General features: G+C 44.4%; 1 protein-coding gene across 1 annotated transcript; it reads right to left on the reverse strand.

Annotated features, from left to right (window-relative positions):
• Window positions 1-2817: 2817 nt before the first annotated feature.
• GREM1 (gremlin 1, DAN family BMP antagonist) lies at window positions 2818-13370 on the reverse strand. The gene is made up of 2 exons (XM_038138301.1): window positions 12913-13370; window positions 2818-6309 (listed from the first exon to the last, which is right to left on the reverse strand). The coding sequence occupies exons 1-2, from the start codon at window positions 13110-13112 to the stop codon at window positions 5754-5756; spliced, it is 756 nt and encodes a 251-aa protein (XP_037994229.1). The 5' UTR covers window positions 13113-13370; the 3' UTR covers window positions 2818-5753.
• Between the last annotated feature and the right edge of the window lie 4042 nt (window positions 13371-17412).

Here is a 17412-nt window from a genome sequence, read left to right on the forward strand (position 1 = left end):
AAAACTGAATTACAAAAATTGAAATAAAAGAAAGACAATATTGTCTGCAAATTCATCATTCTATGAATCAAAAATCTCAACAGTGATCAGTTCTGATGCCATATGATAAAAATATGATTAATGAATCTGAGTATTCTAACCCATATGAGCTGTAAATTACACATTGATTCTTTCCAATTGCTTTAAGCAGACACCTTATTGATATTACTAGGCAGAAAGGTAAGACATAGCTCTCAAATATTCTGGAGAGAGAGTTTTTTTAACCTCTGTTCCTTTTTGCTCTTTTAATATGAACTGGGATATTACTTTTTTCCACAAGGCATTCTTTAAAAAAGAAATGCAAATGTAGTAAGTTCCAATTTTCTTTGCATAACTTTTATTGTGAGTCAGTGTAATTTTTCCATTTGATCCATCCCCAAGCTATGTGATCTACATCTGTACCACAGCAAGGAGATATTGCTTGTCACAGCCTAGAAATTTGGGGGGTTTTAATGCAATCCCAAATAATCTTTTTTTTCCACCAGTATAGACTTTCTCAAATCTTGCTCCTTGATTTTTCAAAAAAAAGTGGATTTTGAATTTTATTTTCAAAACTTTTAGAAAATAATAGAAAAGTGAGCAAGTGACAGTGAAAATTTCTGTACTCCTCCACCCAGACCCATGAAAGCTAGAGGAAGAATTCAGGCAGCCAGAAGCCACACATTGAGACAGGGCACTTTAAATTCATCAGCTACATTCCCAGGCAGGCAGTGCACATAGGCTTTGGATTTAAGTAGACTCATTACAAGGTAGCATCAAAAATCTGCACTGGGACTCTTTGTGATACTTGTGTGTTGCTGGGAATTTCTGGTTTCAGACTCAGCTGACAAAAAAAATAAATCACAGAATCACAGAATCACAAGGTTGGGAGAGACCTCCAAGATCATAGAGTCCAACCTGTTCCCTGACACCTCAAGTAAACCATGGCACCGAGTGCCACATCCAGTCTTTTTTTAAACACATCCAGGGATGGTGACTCCACCACCTCCCCGGGCAGATCTGATGGTTATTAAAAATATGAACCAGTGATAGCTCCATTGTTTTGGCTAAATACAAATACACGTTCAATTTTCACTCCCTTAAAATTGAAATGATGCGGCTCTCCCCTTTGGTTAATGCATTGCAACCATCCAGGTAAGCAGGACAGCTCAGAAAAAATTTTATATGTTCTGCCAAAACTGACTGCTGTATTTCAGTAACTAACAAAGTGGGTTTTAGGGCAAGTTTGAGTTATTTGGAATGAATAAGATCTAGGTTTTTTTCATTTGGTTGTTCTCCTTCAGGAAACCTATTGGAACTAAAACCTGCAGGTTTACATCTGCAGTGGAAAAGGAACATCAACCCCAAGGGTGCAGTTATAATTCTCCTTTCTGCTTTTTTTGTTTGGGTTGGGTTTTTTGGTGATGGGTTTTTTGTTTGGTTTGGGGTTTTTTTCACTCTGCAGAAGGTAAATGACAAGGTGAAGTTACCCCATCATTTTTGCAAAGGCGAGGTCCCTGCAGCCAGGCAGGCAGGCAGCGCTGGTGCCGGGCAGCTGGAGCAGAGGCGTGGTGCTGTCTGTCCAGCTGGCCCAGCGGTACCACTGTGCACATCTGCAGCTCAGATGGGAGCGCGCTCGGCAGAGGCAGCGTTCTGCTCTCTCGGTGCCTTGCTCTCTCTCGGCGGGAGCGAGGTCACGGCGCAGCACGTGGCTGACAGAGCACACGCAGAAACCCTGACACACACCCAGCCTGGCCCACTGGGAACAGAGAAAAGGAGGGTCTCATTTCTGTCTGCATCCCTGACAGCAGAGTAAGGTGTGCAAATTCTCTCTCTTGCCTTCTTTTGATCAGTGTAACTAACCATAAAGCACATGGGAGGTTATCTTCAATTCAAAGCTGGTATGTAGGACAAATATAAACTATAATGAAATTATATGTTACTGTATAATTAGTAAGACCATGGAATACTAGAGGGCTAAGTCCAGGAGGTTTTTCTCTGGTTTAAATATTTAAATAAAACTACATATGCTCAACTTCTCAAGGAAACTTGTTCTGCTCAACTGTGCCCATATCTCAGACCAGAAAAAGTCAATTACCTCCCCAAAAAAAATTATTAGCTAATTTTATTATATTTTCAGTAAGTTTTAGAAGCAAGACAAGGCTAGATGTTCCACCAAAAGGGGTGAAAAGTTTGAAGAAATGTGTTCTCTTTGGTTGCAGTCCTTCCTCAACCCTGGCCTTGCACAAGTGCTGCCAGCAGTGACAAATCTTCCTGTTCTTTTTTGATAATTGTTTTGCATCTCCTCTGTCCCTATTTGCAGCTTGTAAATTGCTGTATTGTAAAGGTGTTCCTTACTCTTATTTTCTAGAAGTGGGACTAAACTGCCAGCTAGACATTAAACAGAGATAAGTCATAAGGCAGGCCGGCCAACTCCAACTTTAACTCTACAACAGTTCAAGGCTGATTTATATTTTGAACTGTCACTCTATGGTTTACAAGGGGAAAAGTGTGAGCAAAGATTGAGATTTTCCTTCTATAAATTGTGGAAGGGTGAGGGGGAAGTGACAGATCTCATTTAAAAGCCTTATTGAAGTAGCCGTGTTGAATGATGGTGCCATTGCTTGTCTCTATGTCTTATTGTCGTAATGTAAAGCCTTTTATAATTAGAAGAAACCACAGAAGTCAGGATAAAGTACAACAGATCCAGAAAGAGCTGGAAACTTGAGGAAGGGGGGGAAAAAAACCAAACCAAAAAACCCACAAAAAACCAAAAAACAAACAACAATAGACACAGGCTGGAGAAGATATTTTATTTATTTGTTACTAGTAGTTAAAATGACGTATAAAATGCTGGGAAGAAAAAACTCCAATTCTATTCAGTTACAAAATAATTAAAACTTCATTTTAAACCAAGTTTTGCTTTGTGAGACCGAGCATGAAAATACTGCAGCCTTAGGTTATACAGCCCATTGTTTTTAGAATAAAGCAGACATTTAAATACATATTGTGGTTGATATTAAATATCTCATATAATTGTAAGTTAGCAGAACTTTCTTACTCTCAGGCAATAACTAGCAATTCATAGAAGTTCTTTGTATAAAATTTACACGGGTGAGGGGGATCTGCCTCAAGGGGAGTTCCATCATGATCTATGCACAGGCAGTTTTAGAACATAAAGATCTGGAATACTTTTATCAATTTTCCTTGAGAATTCTAGACAAAACTTAAAGGAGTCACTAATGTTTGAAGCTTTGCTTAACAGCTAAGGGGTTAGGGACATAGCAGTCTCTGTCAAAGAAAACGTGAATTTTGCTATCAACTTTACATGAAGAAAAAAAATCATTCATAAGGTGTTCCCATTTCTTGAACAAAAGCCCAAGCTAGTACAAAATTTCCAGCAATGACTGAGGTTGGCCCTTTCCCCTAGGAAAAAAAAATTTAAAAAGCAATTTAAAGGAAAATATTCCCTGCCTATTATCAGTGAAATTGTATTAATAATAACATTAAATATCCTTATCTTTCTGTTTAACTATTCACATTCCACACAGTGGAAACCTACCTCCTATAATTCCAGATTTTAAAACTGGATTTTAAAATCCATGAAAACGTGTCAAACTGCTGAGTGAGAGTACACCAAACGAAATGCATTTTAATAATACCAATAAATGAGTCGTGATCATTTAATTTTACAAACACAAACCTTACAGCAGTGGATTTTAGAGCAAAAACAGATGAGTTGTAGAGATGCAGGATATCACCAATAAATGTATAATGCATTATATAACAGGATATCACCAATAAATGTATAATGCATTATATAACAGGTGGGACAATTGATAAAATGAGGTCACATAGGATGCACCTGTGACCTGCCATCATGTATCTTTCTCTTTGGGCATGTTACTAAGGGCAAAATTGTCCTCCTTAGCATTCTATGGCAAGAAATCATGTCAAAATAATCACCTTGTGGCTGAGAGAGGCATCTGGTGGGAGGGTGCACAGTTATACTGATAGTGGATCCTACAGAATATTGCTGCTGAGCGAGGAAACCGAGACCTGGACCATCCAAGACTAATCATACAGTAAGTGTGAACCTTTGAATGCTCAGGATAGCAAGGACAACATGCACGGATGGGCTGCCTCTCTGGTTCAATCCCCAAGACACACCTCATTAAACTTTTTTGTAGGATCTTCTGTGCTCTTGCCAAACTTTACAGCCCTGATCAATTTTAAACTCCTAAGTCTGAAGGAAAGAAAAGACAAGATAACCTCACAGGTGAGAGTCATCAAGCTGTTGGAAGTAGGGTGTCCCCTTTTATGTTTTTTGCCCCCCACGTGAGAGGGACAGTCAGGAAATTCTCTTTACTTACTCCAAATCCAGTTTAAATGTAAGTCTGTGGTAAAAGATATAAAAAGAGGATCATTGCTGGCAAAGTTCTGCATCTCTGTTTCAACAAACTGCATGCCTGTGGCAAAGCTAAAATAACAATAACAATGCAATGTTTACTAGTCATGAATGTCGTGTCTTTTGTCTCTTGTGTGGTTATTGCATTTTCAGTCACATGATGCTTGTTTTAATTTTTGCTCTGCTCTTTATGTACTAAATTACTGCCATTCTGTACTTGATCTTGGTTAGCAAGATTTTTGTGCTGTGGTTATGTATGTGTGTGAAAAAGAAGAGTTTGGATGCACACAATGAAGTAGGCACACTCATTGCATGTATGTATAGATACCACTGCCTAAAAGATACTGCATATACATATATATGTAGATATGAAGAATAACTGATATCAGAAATACAAGACATCAAATGGATCTAGTGGCATAAGAATGGGTTCTGTTTGGTTTAGAGAGCCATCAGAATTCAGAAGTATATTTATAGCCGTCTATATAGTTTCTTTTTAATTTATGTAATATATGACTAGGTATATAAATTAAAGCAAAATGTAAACAGAAGAAAATATCTCTTCCTCTGTGTTTTCCTATTTATGTACTTTTGCTTTTTTCACTCCCTTTTGTACTCTCCCTGTCTACTTGCTTTGACCTTTTCCTTTCTATGTTGCTGTAGATCTGTTTCCCATCCACCTATATTGACTTTTCAGCACTCCCACATCCCCCCATTGTTCTCCAGACATGGCTTTTGGATTACAGCTATTTTTTTGAAGAAGCATGTTACAAACTCTCAATACAGCTTCTATTTTCAGTGATGGCTGTGCTACACTTTAAATTGCTCTTTGTCTATTTCTTATATAAGAATAAATTCATGCTTTGAAATTGTCCTCTCACTTTGATGTTTCATGTAATACAGTAAAAGCAAATAGCACAAAGGTGAACATTCGCAAAAGCCACAGCTCCACTTTCCCAGCAAGCAGCAAAATTGGGAATAATCACATGAATTAGGAAACCTAATTCATGACTATGGGTAATTAGGGGTTTTTTAATGTCTCATACCCATTTTAGTTTGGTTGATTTTTTTTTTTTTAGTAGTGAACATTCATGCATTTGCTCATCCATATCCATTTTCTCCCTTACACACACACACACACACACACATGCATGCCCTTTCCTTACATGAGTTTTTTCTTTCTTTTTGGGGGTTTTGCTTGTTTTAGGTAATTCACTAGGTCCCTTTCAGTTTTGCCCAGCCTTGAAGGTAGGCTAGTTCATGCCACTCACTCTCACACTGGCAGTGATTGCATACAGTCAGAGTGCAATTGCTACTTTTTCTCCGTTTAGTCCAAGTCAATGGATATACACCGGCACTCCTTAACTCGGGTGATTCTTTTTTTCTTTCTTGGTGGCTGAAGCTCGGGGCAATTGAGTGTAACAGTCATAGTGGTGAATTTCTTGGGCTTGCAGAAGGAACAAGACTGGAAGGAGCCTTCTTCTTTACGGACGTGCCTGGGGATATAGAATGAATTGCACTGGCCATAGCAGAACCTGTTGATAATGGTACGACTGTTGCAGCCTTCTTCGTGGATAGTTTGTTTAAGGGGCTGGGTTTTACACCAATCCCGTTTCAGGTACTTGCGCTCAGTGATGTGCAGTGCCTCCTGACTGGACTCCAGCACCTCTTCAGCAGGCATCGAGGTGCCTTTTCCTCGCTCTCGATGCCTGGAGCCTGACTGCTGCTGTGTCTGTATTTGTTCCGAATCATTGGGCTGATCCTTGACAGGAGGAGGGATAGCACCTTGAGATCCACGATTCCGCTTTCTCCCTTCAGCTGCTGGCAGCAGAAATCCCACCAGAAGAAACAAGGCGCCGATGGCATACAGTGTGCGGACCATCCTGCATGAAGGAAGTTGAGGAAATAAAGCATAGTTGTGGATTTCAGACATCAACAGAAGCCAGGTATACACTAAATTTTCAGCTTCATAAAAAAAATGTGTGCACACACACTTATAAGCATTCAAGCCTGTACCAGCTGGAAAGCTGTTCCCAAATTACCAAGGGATAAAAGCTTTCAAATAGAGTGATTGAAAGTAAGCCCAAACAGAATTTTGTTTGTGTGTCCTTCATCTTTTTCCAGCTCTTTTCTCCAAGTGCATTATGCTAATTCTCATGCCCTTCTTAAAGCTCACTGACATATAGGAAGATTGGTCCTGACTTACAACAGTGGAAGAACAAATTTTATACTACACAAGGATTCATTTACATGACACAGCTATCTACAATACCAGAGGGCCAAAGTCTTTGTCTCAACAGATATAATCTAGATTTGTGTTCCCCAATCAGACTCAGAAACTTTATACAGCTCCTTGAATAATGTACATCCAGTATGTAATGTATATGTTGTGTACCCCTGCAGCCTGTTTTACAGCTTCCCAACCTCTGCCACACTGCACCTCTAAAGGGGTCCAATGTACCTGAGGGTAATGATGCTTAAGCTGAGGGATGTGCAACAAGTCAGACAACTAGCATTGAAGAATATTTAGATACAGGTTAAAAGAGATGTGTCTTATAATTTCAAACTATGTCCTCTTGCATATTGCTCTGATTCCTTGATTGAAGTAATACAGATGCAATCACAGTGCTAAGAATTTTTCAGATCCCTAAATTTTATTCATTTTGCACAGAATGGCATTGTTGGAGGACAGCAGAATTTTGTAAATGACATTAAATATCACAGAGTTTGTGCACACAAAAAAAAGACCACTTCAGGAAGTGCAGTTGAGTGGAGATGATCAGGTCCCTCAAAATCGTATGGCTGCTCCAAACCTAATTATTGCACAGGAATAATTTTCCTACTTATTCTTATACTTTCTTCCCTTATCCCACTATTTCTGCTGCTTCCCAAATCTGAGTTCTTGAGGCTGTTCAGTCAGCTTAAAACACCAATCAGCACAGAATAAACTCATCACTGTCACACTTTCCCCTTCCAGAAGCACCATGGTCTCCAAGTTTTTCTGAAAGGAGCTATGTGGTAGCAAGACAGACAGATGAGGGAATAAGTCTCTGAGGGACCCTCCCCATAGAAGAGTGGAAGGAGGCACCAGAAATGAGCAACTAATTGCAAAAAAACCCCACTGTAAAACACTAAAATTGTGAAGAGGCACAGGCATTAAAAAGGAAAAGGACTGTGAAAAAAAAATGCTAAAGAAGTCATTGCTTTCTACCTGCTTGGAGTGCTGCAGTTGTATCCCTTGTTTGACTTGCTTGATCAGTATGGAAAAAAATAGCATTTGAATTGAAGAGTCCATCTTGTGTTACTACACGAGAAACATGTGAAACTATGGGCACTGTCCTGGACGGCTTCCTCTGCTCTGCCTGAGACCACACAACTAGGCAGGAAAGCAGCCAAATGCCAGCGCTGTGAGGGCCACCTAGAGACTCAGCAGAGGCTCAGGGTAAGTACTATTTGCTGTAAAAAATAACTGCTAATTTCTCAGTTGTTAGGTCTTTCCAGTCACACAGAGAAAATAAATGTTATGCTGTTCAAACAGCCTTTCTCATCAAATAGATTGGGAGAGGAATTTCTGAAGTAGAAAGGTGTCATGGGGGGTTCTACTACATTCAAGGAGTTGCTTGCGGATCTAATATTTTTAGTGTTTGTCAGCAGATTTTTAGAGCACCTAGAGTTCCTGATACATCATAGATGTATACATTCATTTCAGTAATCTATGTACCAGCATGTCCTGTGTTTGGCAGTCAAGGAAGGGGTGTAAGAATGATACAATTGGTGACTCCCACAGACAATTTGGAAGGGCTGCTATTAGTATAGAAATGAAATATGGTATGGAATGCACGATTTTAATAACCTTAAGGCCAAAAACAAAGACATAGACAAAAATAAGCTGGGAATTCCAATTAAGGAATTATACAGCATAATTTCAAGTGTCAACCTGGACTTCACATTTGCTGTTTTATCCTCATCTCTACTACAACCTGAATATTATTTAAACATGTTTTAATTTTTTCTTAAAAATAAGTTTTCAGAGAATTATTAACTATTGCTTATTCTCTCAAGAGATCAGAATGATTTCTTCCAAAACTATTCTTATTTCTCTGGTGACTGTCTAGTCACCATTATTTTAATATGCACTTTATTCACTCAACATGGTGCCAGAGTCTTAAAAGAAGAAAAAAAAAAAAGCGATTGCATGAAGTTGAAAATAAATTGCTAGGTTGTAAGCAGTGCCAGAAAACTTCAGGTGTTTATTTTATTTAGTGTCCCACAACTTGGATGAGGTTCCACCAACATGCATATTCTGGGACTACTTTTATTTTTAAGACTGATTAGCTACACATTGTTTTCTTTCTTCTTTTTTTTTTTCCTCCATAGATGTGCAGTCGATGACACAGCAAGGTCTAGTTCTACGAAAATGAGGTGTACTCTGGGATGGGAATCTGGGGGAAATTTCATAGTAATATATACTATTGTAAGGTCTGTGGCCCAGACTCATGCAACTTTATTAAGCACATGCTTATCCCTAAGGAAATGCAAGCATGTGTTCCAGTGTAATCCTAAAGTGGGAGGAAGGTAATTTTTCACTGGGTTGGTTTCCAGCCTTAGAGGTGGAAGCTGCATTACATGCTTATAAAAGAAATTGTAGCTCAAATGAAAATTAGCCACTCAGCAGAAACATTTGTTTTGCTCACTTCCAAAACACACAGCTAAAAGTAATCCAGAAATTTAGGGATAAATACCTGTTAAATTCAGAAGGGGCTGTGTGAACTTCAAGATCACCACAGCAGCTAAGCAGGATCTTTTTTTTAATAACTGATTAAGAAATTTATTTTAAAATTAAGATCTTAATTTTTAAAATGAAAAATACAAAGGAAAATGAGGTGGTATGCCTCAGGAAGGAAAGCAGCCAAAACGCAGTATGGGCACCCTGCAGCACCTCTGGTTCCAGGGCAATCAATGCTTTTGCTTATGAGAGAATATGACACCTTTGCTTACATTAGGAAATGAAGTGGTTCATCTATCTATGAGTTAGCAATTGTGAATATTTATTTAACTGGGTTTTTTATTACTGAAAGAAGTAAAACACAGAAGAGGACAGTAGAAGTAACCAAAATCAGCATTACCATACCCAAAGTTTTACTGAAGAGAAATGTCTCCTGAAGTAAATGCTTTTTCTCCTCATTACAGTTATAATTCTGCAGAACTTATAGCTCTGCAGCTGTGAGAATCAGGCTGTGAAAGCTTGTATTCCATGTTTCTGCAAAATTTTCATTACTTGATACTAACTGGCTGTTACACTGGCATAACCAGGAATCCTTTGGAGAATTCATTTGAGAATCCTTTGAACAAACAGATGACCATAACCAAAATGATCAATTCCCTCATTTCATTCAGATCCAGAGAGATATGACAGAATTAATTTTTTGTAAAGTAACACAATACTCCAAAACTCTATTCTTTCCATATTTCACTGCTGAGTTCCACTTTTCATCATCTGTAAGCTCTTAGTCCTAAAGCCAAAAGAAGTTTTATTGCTGACTTCAAACAGGAGCAGAATTGGGCCCTAACATTCATATCACTTCATATGTGGTTTATCTAGAGCTTGAGATCTCATCATCTAAAACAGATTAAGAAATGTGTGAATTAATACTAGCAACTATTGAGAGAGAAATGTAAATGCTTTCAGGTTTACTATTTCATACAATTAGGCTGTAATTTTTTTTCATTTATACATTTTCTGCTATGAATTAAGGATCTCCACATGTCAGTTCATAGACAGGATTTCCCTATGAGCTCCTAGGCAGAGTCAGAAAGTTACCACTTTTTAGCTCAACACAACTTGTTAAAAAGATCTGGATGGAAACCTGGTTGAAATATACAGCAAAATTGTCACAGATCTTAAGAGGCCTGTAACTTCATCTGTAAACCCCTTTTACTAGGAAAATATTAGGAAGAGCCATGGACTCCTGTGCTTCACAAGAGACATGAAAAATAACCTGATGAAGAACTAAAAAAAACCCAACAACCAATTATTTGGTGGACTTCAAATACAAGCTAAAGAAAGACACAAAACACAATCCCATTGACTACTGTGAAAATTGAAGTGGTTTATGTCCCGAAGGATGAGAATAATTTTATGCCTTGCATACTACATCTGAATTACAGAAACACTCTTATGTAATGTTTTCATAGTTCATAGATCTGTATTTTTAAATATTAAAAAAGCATAGCAATGGCAGTTCCCAGAAAACTGCTTTTTTTCTGAAATCAAGACAGCAAAACTAACATCTGTGTTTCATAGAATTTGGATGTATTTACATTTCAGAAAATTTCTTGTTGAGAGTCATAGAGATGGGGGCTTTTGAGACATATAAGCAGTATAGGCAGCAATTTTAAAACAAACCAACCAACCAACCAACCCTCGAAACCTTGAGAATTCCCCGTTTAAGAAACTATTTTTATGCAGGACATCCTATGGGACTCCCGGGAAGCTGAACATCATGATGGCCATGGCTGGTACCAAACCCGAGTTTGCCTTGCCTGAAGACGCCCACGCAGCCTGACAGCTCTCAGCTTCCTAGCGCCAATCTCCCTTCATGGAGCCCTAAAACAACCGGGATAGCTTTGCTCCTCTCTCTGAACTGCCGTGCGTGCTGAAAAGGAGAGTCTTCAGCAGAAGCTACGCATTTCTGGGTAGCACTGCCGAGAGAAAAAAATTAAATGCTTTAGCACAGCTTGGCAGTGAACGCTAAAAAGGAGCAGAGAGCTACGGCCATCGGCGACTTTTGTCACTTATACACGGACCCAGCGCACGCTGCTTGGTTATTCCCGGTGTGCCGGGCTCAGAGAGGAGCGGGGCAGAGCAAAGCGCTCACGGGTCGCCGGGCTGGGCTCAGAGGCAGAGGCAGCTGAGGTTGGGGGGGGACACGGACACTGGCACTGCACCCAAAAGTCGCCGCTCACAAAAAGCCTGACTAAACCCGGCGTCCTGTCAGCAGCAGGGAGAGCCAAAGGCGCGCTGGTGCCTCAGAGCCCCATCTATGCAAAAGGAGGTTGTGTCTCAGCCCTGGCGACCGAAACGGGCTTCTCTTGCCATCCTTTCGCCGAGAGGAGCCACGAATGGGACACCCGGAGTGAGGCGGCAGCTGATGGCCGGCGAGGGACGCTGCGGCACAGCGGGCCGGGGGCCGCGCACCTTGCCAGCCCCGCACGGCCGGAGGGCCCCGCGCACCGCCCGAGCCGGCCAGGTGACCCGGGATAGCCCGGGATAGCCCGCGGGGATCGCCGGCTGCCGTCACGGCGGGGAGACCGCAGGCTCGGTTTGGCTTGGCATGGCCGGGAGCGACTCGGCCCATCTCCCCGAGGGCGGGGACGCTCCTGGCGGCGGCTGGCGACACCGACCGGCTCTTCCCACCGGGCACGGCCGCCGTCTAGGTTAACCCAACGGAGGACGAACTCGCTGAAGGGACTGCCAAGCCCCCGGGGGATCGTATTGAAACAGACGGGGCAAGCAAGCAAGCCTCCTCCAGAAGGCAAAAGCCGTGCGCCAAGCCGCGCCGCTGGCCCCGGGCCTGTCCGCGCCCGCGGAGCCGCACGGGCGGCGCTCCCCGGCCGGGCCGAGCGGCCTGTCAGCGCGGTAAGGGGAGCAGTGACCGACGGACGCACGGAGCCGCCGGCTCGACAAAACTCCCGCGGCTCCGAGTCAGGTGGGAGGGCTGGGCGGAGAGGCGGCGGAGGCCGCCGAGCGCAGCGGTAGAGCCGCGTTCCGCCCGCTCCGGTCCCGCCCCGCCCGGGGCTGCGCGGAGAAGGACGCGCGGTGCTGCCCGCGGGCGCGCTGCCGGTGCGGAGCCTCCGCTCCGCGGCACCCGACCCCGCTGGCACACAGCGAGTGTCCCGGACGGCACGCAGCCCGGCCCGGGAGCTCCTGAGGTACCAGAAGCACGCTCCTCCGAGGAGCAGAGGTTTGCAAAGGCGGGCCAGGACAGAGCCGGGGGCTGAGCGGCCGCGTAGAGGGCAGTTCGGCCGGACGAGACGGGATGGGGCTGGCACCTGGGGATCTGCCCCCGCCCCGCTCCGTGCAGAGGCCGGGCCGGGATTTTTCCGTGTCTCGGGTGGGCGCCGAATCCAATTTGTCGGGAGTGATGCTGTAGGCGGAGATGAGAGGCAGAGCTAACGGGGCTTTTGCAGTCCCCGTGATTGTGAGGGGAAAGAGATGTAACGGTGCCCTAATCCCCAGCGCTGCAGCGGAAAGGTCGGCCCGCCTCACTCCTGCGGACAGTAGGGACGGGCGTCACCCCCTGCAAAACCGAGACGCCCTGGAGTTTTGCTAGATACCGGTGAACAGCTCCTTCCCTTGCCCCTCTCTGAAGGTAGGATAGAGAGCTTAAAATTTTGCCTCCCACAGACACTGGCCGAACTCGCAGCTGCCGGAGCCGTTCGCGCTCCCGCTGTAAAAGCGCGCAGCGCGGCGCGTCCCAGCTCACCTGCGCGGCGGCGGCTCCGCGGCGGGGCTCGGCTCGGTGGCGGTGGCTCCTCGGCGCGGCCTGGGGCTCTGCGGGGCTCTGAGCGGTGGGTCACTCGGTGGAGCGGGTGGCGTGGGAGCCCGAAGCTGCCCGGGAGTCCATAGAGAGAGAGAATGTCGGGTCCTGCCTACAAATTGAAGCAGCGCCGAGCTGTCTCCCATTTAAATGTCTGCCAGCTGAGATCTGCTCTCCAAGCCCCTCCAGATCATTGGACAAGCGCCTCCAAAGCCCGTGTTATCCGCCCCTTTTAACACTTCCATAAACTTCCACCAGGGAAAGCTTTCAGTCATCCAGATAAACACTCCACTGCTTTCCTGTCTTCAGAGAATCGGTGCTAAAGGTCACCACCCCAAGGAATTGTTCCTGGAATGCACAGAAAATTCACATTTTCCATCCCCATTAAAGTATGACAGTTAAGAAGAATTAAATCCTACCCCCCTCCCGCCGCCTCCGCCGCCCTTCCGTGCACGCTGGGCGCTTCCCTGCCCATGAGCCGGCCAGGCGAGCGGGCCCGCTGCGGGGAGCCCCTGACCGGCCTGCCTTGGCCGGGAGGGAGGCAGCCACCTTTGCGGCCCTCCCTCTTGCAAATTGCCTTTCTGAGGTTCTGCAGTATGCCGGGAATTTCGCAGCTTTGGAGAAAAAAGCCTCTGTGGCAATGTCTGTATGCAGGGGGTGTTAAACTGTGGCTCCCGATGCGCAGCCCCGCGCTCATGGCTCTCTATCATGGGGTTTGGTTGGGTTTTTTTTGGGGGGGAAGGGGGGTTTGTCTTTTTTTTTTTTTTCTTAATTTTGTCCCGTCACTGTCTCTCGGGGGTCCCCTCAAGCCTCCCGAGAGGGGTAAGGACGGCGCAGGAGCGGCGCGTCCCGCCGAGGCCGAGCGCGGAGCCGGCCGGAGCGGCCCGGCCGTCGGGGCGGCCGCGGGGGCAGCGCAGCCGCGCCGAGCCAGCCCCCAGGCTCCCAGGAGCCGCCCGAAAGTAGGCAGAAACCGGCGGGGCTGAGCGTTTTGCGGACCCTGCCCGTCCCAGCAGTAGCCGGGAACATCTCTGTGCGCTCCGGCTGCCCGAGGGTGTACCCCGAATCTACAGACAGCGTCGGGCTGGGGGCGTCGAGGGGCAGAGCCCTGGAGGGCGGACGGAGCTCAGAGCTCCGCAGCGAAGCCTGCGCTTCCTCCCGTGCGAGCCGGTCCCCGTCCTCCAAGCGCTCCAGTGCCGGGGCTCGTCTCTGGCGGGGCTACCCACAGGCATTACGGGCAGGAGCAGCCTCCGAACCACGGGCTGACTTTTGGGCTTGCTAATTAATCGGAGACGTCTGTCAGCTGCCGCCTCCAGCTGCGGGCATCACGCAGCAGAAAGCGGCGCTGGGGAGAGCTCTGCCACGGACACGAGCGCTGCAGGTGGTGCCGCTGGGTCTATGCTCTCCTGGCTGTTGGGTACAAATTACTGCCCGTGAATCAAATCAGCCCTCCTTCTCGGTCACCAGCAGTCAGCACCCACCTTGGACCTCAGACAGGCCCGGATCTCACCTAAGAGGTAGTTTTTCTTGCAGATGGAGAAGAAGAATTAAATGAAAGGATTTGCTACATTAGGGATGCCAGAGCTAGGCAAGATGCTAAGTACCTGACTTTTACAGTACTTAGCGGTGGCTTGCTCTTTGCTGAGACTTGGCTTCTCTTAGAGCCTGAGTACTTAGCAAGGTAGTGAATTAGGCCCATTACAATAATTCACACACATTTAGCGACAGCTTGTTAAAATAACAATCACTTCAGTCACAGGGCAAGTCACCAGAGCACAGTGGTAGGTGGCAGCATGAGAGAAAAAATTAGTTGGTGTGCAGGAGCCACTGAAATTCAAAGACAATTAAGAGGGGAAGGATTACTGGCAAGGAAATACAGCAAATGGCATCTATATGGGTAGAAGGAGAGTCCTAGGGAATTTGTATTATTTTGTTAGGTTAGGGTTTTTTTACTCATAAAAGTGCTATTGTTTGTATTTTATTTCATTTGTTTTTAAGTAATTGGTGTCCTTTCTCGGTGATTCCAAAGAAAAGGTCACAGTTCCCACCTCTCAGTATGTTGAGACTTTATGCTGTTTTCCATTTCCTTCTGTGAAGCAGTTGTATTGAATTGAAAGGGTCTGTTCAGGTCTCTCCTGCTCTCTGTCTCTCACGCTGGTTACCAGCCCCAGAGAGGCTGTGGCGCTGCTCTGCGCTGCCCCTGCCCAGGGCCGCAGCCCAGGCACTGGAGCGGTGCTGCAGGAAGAGCTTTCTGCGCTTTGATGTGAGCTCCTCTTGGTGCCCACGATGGCGCTGCCACTGCAGGCGCTTCCAGGCGCTGCTGCAGGCGAGCTGCCTCTCTGCTGTATTTTCCTGGCGTGTCATTTACGTGCCACTCTGGCATTGCGTTTCCTAGATGATATTTCTGGGCAACAATTGCAGAGTAGGTATGTCCACAAAGCCTTACTGCATTCAGGGATCTAGCCAGAGTTGGTGATCTGGAGTAGCTCTCGCTCTGACTTAAAGCACACTAGGAAACACTTTAGGAAACAGGTCTTGGTATAGAAATTGTGTTCCCTCCTCAAGATCCATCTTCCTTTTCTTGCAGCTGAATATCCTATACCATGTCTTCTCATCTGGTTTCTTTCTGTTAGCTTAATTTGCAGTGTTCCAAGTATGCACTAGCGCCTTGGGTTGAGCAAGACAAGTCTTCAGATTTCTTTGACAGTTGGAAAGTAGAATGATTTCTGCAAGTATTTGTTTGCTCATTCATAAAAACGCAAAGAATAAATTTGGGTACCAACAAGATAAATAGTTGCAGCTGCATCTGGACTGAATGAAGGTAGAAAGTTTTTAAAAAGATTTTTAAAAGGATGTTAAAAAATGTTATGTCTCTTTTTATTTGTTTGAGATTGAGCGAGGCAGGGGGAAAGATGTCTTTTCCCCTCATCATTCTTTCAGGTATCCAGAATATTTTCCAGCTTGGAAAAGTTCTTTATTTCTGCTGGAATCCTTAACAAAACATTCCATGGGCTTGCTCAAGAGCTTCAGCTGTGCTGGTTAGATCCCAAGCAAGGACTGGTTAAAAAAGCACCCAGTGCTGAAAGGGAAATACTTCTTCCTCCTACCATACCCATACTTGAAATTCTGTCAATTCTCATCAGGGCTTCTAATTGGAGCTGGAATTCTCATGGGGAAATGTTGTTAAATTATTTAGTATTAAAGAGGCCTATGGAAATGTGCATGGTTTTGTGGTATAGGTATAAGTTTGAGATGAAGAGCTTTAATGTCATTGGATGGTAGTGGTGTGTACTGTGAACCTGATGACTACAACTACCTGCTTGCTCTTGTTTTGCTTGGCTTTCTTTTTTATTTTATTTTTATTTCCTCTCTCATTTCTTGCTGGTATTCACTGTGTGCGTTCTTTGTTTTAATGGAACAGTAAGAATTGTGTAAGCTTAAAGGAAGTGCTGTACTTGATTCTTGCAGGGAAAAATGTTACTGGGCTGAGCTCCTGTGTGCTACTGCTAACTTTGAGGGCTGCTCAAAGTATTCTCACTGCCAGGACAGTTGGCACCTTATTAAAAGCCTTTGCAGAGAAGCCAAAACTCACAGGGGCCAGAGCCTCTTCTTGAATGAATTGTAATAGTTTTTAATGACTGAGGGAGATATAAGTGATCTGTGACAGCTGAGAACCTGGCCCTAATACACCTAGAAACAAAGTATCTCTCATTCCTAGACATGTTTCTCCCGGTCAGAAGTAAGGCAAGCTGTCCCACAGAGACAGGGCACATCTGAACTGCTTTGCTTGGTGTTTTGAACTCCTCTGTTAAGGAGAGAAAGCAGCTTGGTTTGTCTTACCAACACAGCAGTAACTTCTCTAGCTGAGCTGTAAGGAGTCTAGAACAAGCACTGACTCAACTCTTGCTGAGTTTCTGGTGGTGTACACTGCTGTCTTCCTGACTTGATGAATATCATCAGCAGTGTCTCAGAAGTGATTCATGACCTGGGGCCGAAGCAAGATATTGGTAGTGTGGGTCACACGTGGAAGTGTCCATCATTACATTCCTGCTGAGGTGTGTGAGCTTCTCTGCTACATATGGGAAAGAACACTCCTTGTTTTGTCACAGAAAAGAACTGACACTCAAAGAATCCAGTTTCCTGTGGATTTTAGACATATCCAAAAGTAATAGATAAAAACCTTCATTGTAAACCAGCAAGTAAAATGGGGGTTTTTGATTGTTATTTCAAACCTAAGTAGGCAAACAATAATAGCTGGCATTAGGTGAGGGAAAGAGGTGTGCACGTTGGTTTCAAGATAGTATACTGACATACCAGGCCTGTTATTCTTGTGCAGGTCCTCTACTGTTTATTCTATGGCAGATGAGTATATGAAAAAGTCCTCTAATTAAAGTAGCATTGTGCTTCATATCAAGCCTTATAAAGTAGTACCAGAAAAAAGCTGAGGTT

Source organism: Motacilla alba, chromosome 5 (genome assembly GCF_015832195.1).
Source record: "Motacilla alba alba isolate MOTALB_02 chromosome 5, Motacilla_alba_V1.0_pri, whole genome shotgun sequence".
Classification (NCBI taxonomy): domain Eukaryota; kingdom Metazoa; phylum Chordata; class Aves; order Passeriformes; family Motacillidae; genus Motacilla; species Motacilla alba.

Coding starts and splice junctions, on each gene's coding strand:
- GREM1 (XM_038138301.1), bottom strand. CDS start 13,112: ATGGGAGACAGCTCGGCGCTGCTTCAATTTGTAGGCAGGACCCGACAT. Junction 6,310..12,912: donor GCGGAGCCGCCGCCGCGCAG/GTGAGCTGGGAC, acceptor TCCTTCATGCAG/GATGGTCCGCACACTGTATG.